The sequence below is a fragment of the Berghia stephanieae genome, chromosome 7, assembly GCF_034508935.2.
Source record: "Berghia stephanieae isolate SIO BIC M18660-M18661 chromosome 7, UCSD_Bste_1.3, whole genome shotgun sequence".
NCBI classification, from domain to species: Eukaryota; Metazoa; Mollusca; class Gastropoda; order Nudibranchia; family Aeolidiidae; genus Berghia; species Berghia stephanieae.
In genome coordinates this window covers 19,753,627-19,765,282 of record NC_088366.1, presented here as the reverse complement: position 1 = coordinate 19,765,282, position 11,656 = coordinate 19,753,627, and the positions used below count along the sequence as shown (strand labels likewise).

Here is an 11,656-nt window from a genome sequence, read left to right as displayed (position 1 = left end):
TTTATCTGAACACACCTTTGTTAATTACTTAAATTTATTGAAGTTAAACCTTTTGTGTTGGAAAATGTATATCTAATTATATCTTAATTGATTGGATGACCCGTATTTAAAGACTCGGTGCCACGAATTATCTTTGCGCGGTTTATACTATTTTAATCACAAAGTCCGTCACCCATCCACGTTGATGGTTTAAAAGCATTTTATACAGGGTTATAATATTCGACTTCGAATTGTTCACTATATTATGATCTTATGAGCTTTATGATTTGTCTATTATAAAATCTGTTAACGTCAAAACTTGAACCTGAGTGGAATTTTTGTTGTTGTATTCTTGGAGGAAAAAAGATGTGGTATGATATTATCAGGTAAAGGAAACTCGAATATCGTCTACAATGCATTATAATCAACGCACACTTAATAGCACTTAATCAAATTCATTATAGGCTCACAATGTAGTGATGGCAATAAAAAAAAATAAAAAAAAATAATACAAAATGTTGTCCAGTACAACAATGTAAAACGAGGCTCATAACTGCGTTCGTATGTTAGATATAATATGTGACCCATCGTCTCAAAACGGTATTATGTCGGAATGTACCATATGCTTAAAAACCGAATTTAACGTTGAACTGGTCAAAAATATAAATTGTTGGCATTCGCACCCTAAAATATGGTATCCATTCTCCTCAATAAATCATATAAACTCAACATAAGTCTGATATTTCTGGCTATAAATTCAATTTTCAACATCTTTACCAACAAGATTTAATACCATTTTGAGGCAAAGGGTCACATATTATGTGCACGTCAATTATAATGAATGATTTGGTTTTAGGGAGGAAAATAGGATATCCCATACGGTTGTTTTTGTAACATTCGACACACAACAAGATTACTAATCTAGTGAATGCATTTACTGTCTAATTCAATCCCGTGATTGGTAACAAAATATCTGATAATTATGAGAGCGGAAATATCTACATGGGACTGTTCATTTAGTATTTAGATAAGCGTTCGCATGAGTTGGTGTGATTTGTGATATTCGTACACCAGTAGAAATCACCAAGCCTTGATGGGGCTCATTGTTATAATGAAAATACTCTCTAACCAATGGAAAATATTGTCTATTTCAACGAAACTTAAATCAAGCCAATAAATTGCATTTGCTTATCAGACTTGCTAATATGTACACGACCCCCCCCCCTACCCCGTAAAAATAAAGGTGTGATTTACAATTTGATGGTTGGAGATTATGAGCGGTTTGGGTCTCCGTTTTCTTTTGTCCACTGAAAGAAATCAATTTTAAAATGTAAACAGAGCAAATTTTACATTTTGGATCCTACATCAAAAATATTGAACAAAAATGAATATAATAGAATTAAAAAAAACAAAAAACAAAACATCTAACGGAATAGAGACCGATTCAAACTTAAAAACCATTTGCTTAGGAGGGAACTTTAGGCCGAAATCTACAGCGTAAAGTATTTTGTCCTTTTTGTAATTATTATAAATATTATTTGTTCATTTTACAGTCCATAAATATCTTCTGCATCTAGCTCCTTAGACTTTGGATTGCGCTCCAAATAGACCAGCGGAAGTGCTAGTGTGACGTTGTAGGATTCTTGCATTGTTGCGTTTTGGAATTCCAGAGTTGTTCCTACTTTCTACAAGAGCTTGCAAATTTGTATTTAAATTATTTTTATTTTTATTGATTTTATATGCCATATTTAGATTTTTGTTTGTTTCTATGCAAGTGTCAAATTATCCCAAATGTGCTCCACATCAACGAAACATATGTGTTGACTCACTCTCTCCGGATTGTCATTTATTTCTATACAGATTTTCAAGAGATTTCGTTCGATTCTATAGAGATATGATTAAAAGAAGAAAACAAAATGAATAAAAAGAAATAAACAAAGAAACAAGCAAAAAATCACACATACAAAAATAAAAAAGGAAAAAAAGACAAAAACAAAACAAAAGAAAAACAAGAAAACCCAACAAAAAATAAAATCAACCCAACAAAAAAAAAAAAAAAAGAAAAAAAAAGAACAAACAAAAAAAAAAACAAGTAAACAAAGCAATCAAAAGCAACAACAAAAACAAAAGTGAAAAAAAAACAAACAAAAAACAAACACAAAAAAAAACAACAACAAAAAACAAAACAAAACAACGAAAACAAACACCGATATGAAAAAGAACCAAGAAAGAAACAAATAGAAAAAAAATCAAACCAAAAAACAAAAAAAAAAAACAAAAAACAAAACAAAACAACAATTACCAATAAGAAAAAGAACAAAGAAGACAAAACAGAACATACTAGAACAGAAAACAAAACAAAACAAAACAACAAACACACCACATACTTAAAATTTTATTTCTATGTCATGATGCTTTAATAAAGTACGATAAAAGTTTTTCTTTTAAATCGAATTGTCAGAAAAATGTCTCTGGCGTCAGAAGATCTGTGTGACGACCCCCACAGCCCATTGGTTCCCATCGAGTCAAAACAAAGTATGACGTCACGCTACGTAGACATGACCCTGATCCCGTCAGGACCCCCCGACCCCCGACACTTGTTTACAAAGAAATTGGGGGCCCGCATCGAACACCGGAAACATTTGTTGTCAGTAAGTTGTATTGTTTGAGTGTACCATCAACTGGGGCTAATTAGGCCACCCGGGGTAACTTAACCCTCTTCCGCACTAGGACAGGACTGTCCCGGGACAGTCCTGTCCCAAATCTGTAACATATAGAATTTAGAGAGATCTTCCGCACCTATTGGGACGGGACAAAACAGTCCCGTTGTGTCCCAAGCCGTTGTGAAATGCTACAAAATCAGCGGGACAGGACTGTCCCAGTCCCGTGTTCATATCGTTTGTGATAGTAGAAAAATATAGCAGACTTCCGCACTAGGACAAAAAAGTCCCAGACTTGGCGGCGCCGTGTCAAAATTGAAATGCCTGTCTTTATTTTCTGCATCCCTACTCCTACTCCTCCTCCTCCTCCTCCTCCTCCTCCTCCTCCTCCTCCTCCTCCTCCTACTACTACTACTACTACTACTACTACTACTACTACTACTACTACTACTACTACGACTACGACTACGACTACGACTACGACGACGACGACGACGACGACGACGACGACGACTACTACTACTACTACTACTACTACTACTACTACTACTACTACTACTACTACTACTACACTACTACCACTACTATTTCTACTGTTGCTTCTGCTGCTGCTAATGCCACTAATATATTAATAACTACATCCCTTATATTTTGTATTTATTTCCAATTCCATTGTATTTATTTTCCAACAATAGTCCACACTTTATTTTAGTTCACTTTCTATACTGCATTACACAGTTCCTTCCCGCCTCCCCTCTTTTGACATAATTATGTACGCACCTTTTATAAATTTCTATTGCTCTGTTTTAATTCGCGCTTCCTCACAAAGTAGCAAACAATTTCCTGCCCATCAATGTTTTTGTTTATGCATCTTAACAACGCCACTACCACATTATCTCATTCGTCTGTAGTTTTTAATTCATCATGTGTTGTTGATGAAGGGGAAACCCGAAACGTCCATTTTATCTGTTTTCGTATATTAAACTGAAGCTTACATTCAATTTCACAGTTATAATTTATTTATTTATTTCAATTCTGAATATAAAAAAGCAAGAACAATTCAAAAAATAATTCTATGTGATGAAACCACGTACAGAAGGCATAGCAACATAAATATTTTCGGCAATTTAAAAACGTATGCTTATAAATATAATTTAAGAAGTGTCACACTTTGTGACACAGCAGTAACGTGTCTAAAACCGGTCGCACATCTATTCGGTAACTTGTGGGATCAATTATCTTTATCGTTATTTATTTCGGGAATTCTCAATGAAAATATTTTTAAGTAAGTCCTTCTGAGCCACTTGGACTCATTGTAAAACAAATTAAGTCCTTTAGAGCCATGTAGCCAATTGTGAAGGAGTTATTCCGGTTTCAATAGCGTGAAGCGGACAATTAACGTATTTGTTTGAAAACCTTTGAACGGGACGCTAGTCTGTAGTCTATCGCAGATTACTATCCCAGCTTGACAGGTACCCTTTTACACCTGAATGGAGTGAGTGATTGGAGTAAATTTTCTTGCTCTAGAAAGTACAAATTGGCTTCGGTCGGAATCGAACACAGAACCTCTGAGTCCAGAGTACAACGCGCTAACCATCGGCCATCTTGCCTCCTAAGCTTATAAATCCGGAACTTATCCATGTTTCTGTGGCGTTGAGCAGACAGATAACAGTTTAAAATTTAAAATAATAAAATTCATTTTTTCATCCCATAGGGGAAATTTTTCTCGAGGGTCTATTCCCAGGTAAGACTGGAATAACCCAGGCGTCAGCCGCAATGCAGCGCCGCAAATTTAGCTAGGACAAAGTATAACCAGGCGTCAGCCGCAGTGCAGCGCCGCAAATTGAGCTAGGCGAGGTGACTTACTCAACTGATGCCTTTCGGGTACGAAGCATGCTGACTTTCTATTATCCTCTTGAATGATGCTAGTCCGTCAAAGATTACTTTCATCAGCGAACTGGTACTCATTTGCACCTGGGTAAAATGAGGTGATTCCAAGAAAGTCATTTTAAGATAAGATCGGAGATCACCTTAGAGTCTACGGAATTGACCCTAGAGCAATCTTTGGGTCATTAAAGGATGCACCCAATATTGTTTTCTCTTTCAATTTGTCTTTTTTTTCCCACGTGGTAAAGCACAGAAATATGCAACCTCTATTTCATCCATTACTAGTAGTAGTAGTAGAAGTAGTAGTAGTAGTAGTAGTAGTAGTAGTAGTAGTAGTAGTAGTAGTAGTAGTAGTAGTAGTAGTAGTAGTAGTAGTAGTAGTAGTAGTAGTAGTCGTAGTCGTGGTAGTAGTAGTGGTAGTAGTAGCAGTAGCAATAATATTACTCTTGCTATAAGAACATTTCATGATTATATAAATCTTATGAAACAAATCCCATTGTACAGTGTAAAAAATCATTATCGTCATGTCGTATCTTATGTTGATTCATAAAATGTGAATTATTAGAGTTGCAATTGCCTACAAAAAAACTTTGAATCTTGTAAAAAAAAATAAAAAAATAATGCATTCGCGCAGGTGTGTCCTGGGACAGTCCTGTCCTAGTGCGGAACCCCTTTTGAATAGAAGTTTTCTCCAGTGGGACAGGACAAATTTGTCCCGGGACAGTTTTGTCCTAGTGCGGAAGGAGGGTAAGGCCACTTACTGAAAACAAGATTGCTTATTTTAAACGATAAATTAAATTACATGTAGCTTTTATCTTTTAAATAATTAGAACCCAATAGATAGACGTCTATATCTAATAAGCACTCATGAATTTAACTTTTTAAAAAGCAACCTTTTTATTTATTCTACTAAGTGGCATAAGTAACCCCGGATGGCCTAAATAACCCTGGTTGACGGTAGCGGAAGTATTTCTAGTTTTTAATATTATCATCACTTTTCTTCTCTTCTTTTCGTCTATCTTTATTTTCCCTACCTTACTTCGATCATTTTACTGCCGTATCTCAAAACCACATTTTTTTCTTTAAAATTTTGGCCAGAAAACTCATCCTTCCAATATCGATCGATTAAAATGACCCTCATCTTGTTAAGACGTCTCAAACCTGGGACTTCAGCTTAAAGTAATGATGATGATGACAATAATAATAACGATAATAATTTTGATGAAAATATTATTATTATTATTATTATTATTATTATTATTATTATTATTATTAATAATAATAATTAATATATATAATAATAATAATAATAATAATAATAATAATAATAATAATAATAATAATAATGATAAAAGTAGTTATAATAATAACAATAATTCCATCTTTTATCGACAGAGACGTCGATGGCTAGTTGACCTACAGGTGGCTGTGGCGGCTACAGGTGTCGTGTTGATGGTTATCGAAAATGAGTTGTACTTCCTTGACGCTGCTGGTAAGAATAGTGTATATCTCTAGTCAGGGATTTGTTCGTATGCGTTTAGATAAATCACTCACAAGTTCTTTTCGCCATACAAATCGTACGAAAAAACAAACAAACAAACAACAAAAAAACTTTGTTAACCTAAAACGTTCAGAGTTAGTTTTGATTGTGAGAATGTAGTGAGAACTTTTCTCCAAACTGACAAACACATCTGCACTCATTCCTCACGTGAAATTCGGACGTGGAATTAATTCCCCTATGAACTTACGAAACTATTCACAATTGAATTCGGTAGTCTGATGTCACGCCGCCCGGCAACGGCGGCCATCTTGGTTCTAAACAAAGAAAATCATTACTTTTTATTCTTCATGCTGGCTAGAACTTTTCATATGCCTTGTAATCAGAATGTGTAAAAGTCAAAACATGATCAAATTTATGGGTTTTTTCCCTCTCTGGATACGCTTTTATGCTCGCCGGAGAAATATTTCATACGGGCGTCCGCCATTGTTCCGATAGTTTAGAGCCAATGTTACAAAGTTACCATGCGTCATTAGGAAGGAAGTGACGTTACGACTGTTGAAGAGTATTCAAAGCAGCTCAAAATGGGAAGCAATAGTGTGATGTCAAAATACTGGTTCCAATCTCATTGGAAGAAAAGATTCGAGAGGACTGGATACATACCTTGTGCAACTGATCTTCTGGTTTCACAGTGCTGGTATCTTATTTTCAGGCGTAAACAAATGCTTGTCGTCAATTAAGATAATCCATCCTCACTCTTTTACGCCCCAAAGTCATAAGAATCTGTATAAATACACACTGATACTAAAATAGTTATTTTACCTTATGACTCAATATGTTACTTTTTCATTGTTAATCCTCGGAAGGACTGATTGGTTAGACACTTCCAAGTAGTTTTGAAAAAAAATTGAGATTTTATATAGCGCAATATCCACTAAATGTGATCAAAGCGATTTACAAGGGGTCCCTGGCCAACAGCAACACTTAACATGTAGAACGAGACATGACGCCTGTTAGGCGATAATACTATTTCTTTTCCGACAGAGACAACGCTGTTAACGGCCAGGTAATCGTTTTACGCCTACCTGAGTACGGTGAGAGAATGTGAGTAAATAGTCTTTTGCAAGGACTCAACTATGCGCCGAGCGAGGCTCGAACCCAGGACCTTCCGATCCGAAAGCGAGTGTCATATCACTAGACCAGATGTGTTGCTGTTGTCTAGGGACCTTTGTAAAGCGCTTTGAATACGATTAGTGGATATTGCGCTATATAAAAAATAAAGTCATAAAATAATGCTGTGTCACGCCCCCACGCCCCCCCCCCCCCCCCTCACTCCCCCCCCCCCCCCCCACCATTTCCATGACAGAAAAGAGCACCAAAGTATCCCTGATGCTGAAGATGTTTGTGTCCATCTCCACGGCGGTCCTGTTGGTTGCCATCTGTCTCTACTACCAGACTGGTGCAGAGATCAAAATGCTGGATGCAAAAGTTGACGATCCTCTCGGTAAGTTATGTTGATTCTATATGGAGTCGAGTGCACGGTATGATATTCGTCTTGTGGCCAATAGATCCTGTTGGTTGCCACCTGTCTCTACTGGTGCTGAGATCAAAATGCTGGATGCAAAAGTCGACGATCCTCTCGGTAAGTTATGCTGATTCTTTATGGAGTGAGTCGAGTGCATGGTATGACATTCGTCTTGTGGCCAATAGATCCTGGGCCCGTGTAACTCAGTGGAAAGCACACATTTATATCCATGTAAAAGGCGTTTTACGCACATTATTTCAGATCATTGTCAAGTGTAAAATGAGAATCTGTTTGATAACAGTGTTGTCTTTGTTGACAAAAATTTGTGATCCACCGCTTAGAACAGGATGGATGAGACACTGAAATGTGAATTTGGAATTAAAACGTCAAGTAAATATGAATTGTGGGTCTTTTTCATATTAGAAATTGTAATTTGTTATTATTATTATTATTATTATTATTATTATTATTATTATTATTATTATTATTATTATTATTATTATTATTATTATTATTATTATTATTATTATTATTATTATTATTATTATTATTATTATTATAATCTCAACTCGGTTAATTGCAACTTTCGGTTAATCGCAACATTTCCTACGACACGGAATTATTCTATATTTCTTCTTCTTCTTCTTCGTTCCTCTGATGGATATCTATGGCTGCAGTCCGATATCTGCTATGAAGTCTGAGGTCCGCTTTAGGTCCTCAGCCTCACCATAGAGGTTTGTGTTGAGTGTTGTAGGGGTGACCCAGTGGTTCGAACGTTGCACGTTGTATAATGGGCGATCCATAAAAGTCACTGGTTAATTGCAACAAACTTCGGTTAATCGCAACAAATTTTCAACCTGAAAAGGAGGCAAACTCAAGGAATCAATCAAACAAAATCTCATGATTAGATTTCATCATAATGGGTGAAATCATGACACGTTGAAGAATCGAGAGTGGGCGGGCTTTAATGCGACAGTAGTGTGTCACCACTCTATTAGAGACAAAAGAGGACAGGGCTTTGCAGTTCGGGTCTGTGCGGTCATCTGTGACCATTATATATATGAGGCGAGTGGGCTGGGCATGGTTTAGACAACAGGTAGACGATGACAGTTGTGAGGAGAGACTGAGCGATGATATCCTTTGTTTTGTGATTGACAACTGTGCATTGTGATCAACGGGTTTGGTGAGAGCTCTCTCATCACGGCTAATCTCTTGGGTTCTTACAAATGTTGAGAACAAAAACTGAAAGTGAATCCAATCTTAAGATGTCGGCTTTCCTCAAATCTGTCAAAATGTATACAGGGCTGACATAGTTTTAAAAAATTCCAATCAAATTGATCAGTCTGTGGTAGACACAGAACAATGTTTACAACAACTGGTTGGAGTCTACCATATTTGTGTAAAATGTTGCAATTGTGGACAGGAAACTCAACTTCGGTTAATTGCAATTTCGGTTAATCGCAACATTTTCGCTGATCTCAAGGTGTTGCGATTATCCGGAGTGGACTGTATTATTATTATTATTATTATTATTATTATTATTATTATTATTATTATTATTATTATTATTATTATTATTATTATTATTATTTCTACTTTTCGTTTAACGCTCTGCAAATTCGAATAAATCCCGGCTCCATTGGCCAAATGAGTTTGAAGGAAAAAACAAATCTGCTAATTTGAATATGATGCTCAACTTTCAATACAAATCTGCTAACATTATTTCCTTTCAATTCTTGACCCCAGCTGTGACGTCAGCAACAACGTGGATCTGCCTCGTTGTAGAACTGGTTGTGTGTGCCATACATCCGTTTCCGGGTGATATAACGGTCTACTTTTCAACTATATCAGGGGAGACAAACAAGGTGGAAATTGATGGGATCCTTTCTGTCCTCATGATGTTCAGGTTGTATTTAGCAGGTATGAAGGTGGAGAACAGCTATTGCCATATATAGAATAATGCAGATAAGTACTATTAATTTGAGGATTCCAATGCTGCTGCTACTTATAAGTTATGATGATGATGATGATGATGATGATGATGATGATGATGATGATGATGATGATGATGATGATGCTGATAATGATGGTGGTGGTGGTGATGATGATGATGATGATGATGATGATGATGATGATGATGATGATGATGATGATGATGATGATGATGATAACGACGATGATGTTAACAATAATGGTAACAACAACCTTCATCCATAGGTCGATTCCTGGTTGTCCATTCCTCGTTGCTTACAGACCCGTCCACGCAGACGATATCGGCCGTCAGCCACGTCAAGATCAGCATGTTCTTCGTCTTCAAGGCCGCCATGGCAGAACATCCGGGGAAGGTTATCCTCTTCACAATGCTCTCCATGTACTCCATGAGCGTCTGGGCCATGCGGACCTGTGAGCTCTACTATACCGGCATGAGTGACTCCAGAAGCTTCTCGGAATCAATGTGGCTCTCAGCCATTACATTTCTGACCGTTGGATACGGTGACGTCACTCCACAGACGCATTGCGGTCGTTTCATAGCAACCGTGACTGGCCTTATGGGATTGGCGTCTACAGCGCTACTAGTAGCGGTTGTTGCTAAAAAGATGGAGCAGACACGCTCAGAAAAATACGTATATAATTATCTCTCCATCATCCATTTGGAGCACAAACGAAAATCTGCAGCTGCGGATATTATAAAATTTTCCATCTACGTCTTTATTTTGAAGAAAATGTGGGTGAAAAACAGGGCTAAAGTGTCTCGGACAAATCTAACCTATTTCAAGTGGAAGTTGAGCAATGCCATCCGATCTATGCGGTCTCATCGAGTTGCTCGTTGTCGGATCGAAGAAGCGTCCGTGGGTCTGACTGAATTGAGTCAACAGGTGAGCCAGACACAAGCGTTGATCACAATGCTGGCTACAACCCAGGGGATCATTCTAGACAAACTGACAGCAATGCAGGATGGTGGTCGTCGTAGGAGGCAAAGGTTTAGAGACACGGACACCGAGTATGAAACGGGAGATGGGACGGTGGAAGGGGAGGACGAGTATGAAGAAGAAGAAGAAGAGGAAGAAGAAGAAGGGGACGATGACGAAGATGAGGAGGAAGAGGAGGAAGAGGAATATGAGGAAGATGATGAGGATGTGGATGGAACTAGGCCCGAGACAAAATAGTCCATCAACGAATTCTGTATTGAATGGTATATTTGTATTAGGGGGCAAAGTGGCCGAGTGGTTAAGGCATTGCATTGTTACTCGGAAAGTCTCGGGTTCGAGCCCCGCTTCAGGCACTTTCGTTTTATATTTTTTGTTATTTGTTTTTGAAACTTGGATAAGATTACTAACCCCCAATTTGCTCACTTTGGATAACACGGGGTGATAGCTGACGACGTCAGATAACTCATTTGATGGATTGTCTATATTCCTTCATGGAATGCCTTGGCGACGGTATCTAATGATGTCGTGGCGGAAGGCGTAGTTCTTTTATATATATATATATATATATATATATATATATATATATATATATATATATATATATATATATATATATATATATATACTATTATAAACAATGTCAGACAAAAGCACTTTTTCATACACACTTTATCAGATCTTTGTCTTTAACCAGTGCCAGCTCTCTAATTTGTCTTTTTTTTATACGTATTATCATGTCATTGCCCTTCTTCTATTTGAAATGTGACCCATCGCGTCAAACTGGTGATTTCGTCGTCTTCTTCGTGGTCGTTGTAGTAACCCTTTAAATAGAGGATCCAGACTACAGTAAACATTTATGGTTTTAACGTATCATGTCGGAACGAACTTGATGAAAAAAAATTGAGTTTTAACTCACAATGATCGGATTATGACATTTTAAAAAATTGTGTTTTATTTTTTATTTATTAAGTTAGAAGAAACGATCACACTCTCACCAATGAAGGTATTTATTATACAGGTAAAATGTAAATATCATTAATAGAGCGTAACATTTTATTTTTAGCATCAAGTTCACATTGACTTTGTAGGTTACTACCGTTTTGAGACGAGTGGTCACAAATTTAAATAGGTTTTCAGGATGGTTCAAATGTATACATTGGATTTAGAGTAAAAAGTA

The 11,656-nt window shown here is 36.8% G+C and overlaps 1 protein-coding gene across 2 annotated transcripts in view; it reads left to right on the top strand.

Moving 5' to 3' along the window:
* LOC144976848 (small conductance calcium-activated potassium channel protein 2-like) overlaps positions 1-10,853 on the top strand; it is a 17,529-nt gene extending 6,676 nt beyond the window's left edge. Inside the window, exons 1-6 of one of the 2 annotated variants that reach the window (XM_078921358.1) lie at positions 291-365; positions 2,441-2,630; positions 5,922-6,018; positions 7,391-7,528; positions 9,296-9,469; positions 9,767-10,853. In XM_078921358.1, the coding sequence (XP_078777484.1) occupies positions 346-365; positions 2,441-2,630; positions 5,922-6,018; positions 7,391-7,528; positions 9,296-9,469; positions 9,767-10,716 (1,569 nt within the window). In that variant the 5' untranslated portion in view covers positions 291-345 and the 3' untranslated portion in view covers positions 10,717-10,853. Of the gene's footprint in view, positions 1-290; positions 366-2,440; positions 2,631-5,921; positions 6,019-7,390; positions 7,529-9,295; positions 9,470-9,766 lie in introns of those variants that run through there. The other variant, XM_078921359.1, reaches the window with a different exon arrangement.
* The last annotated feature ends 803 nt before the right edge of the window (positions 10,854-11,656 follow it).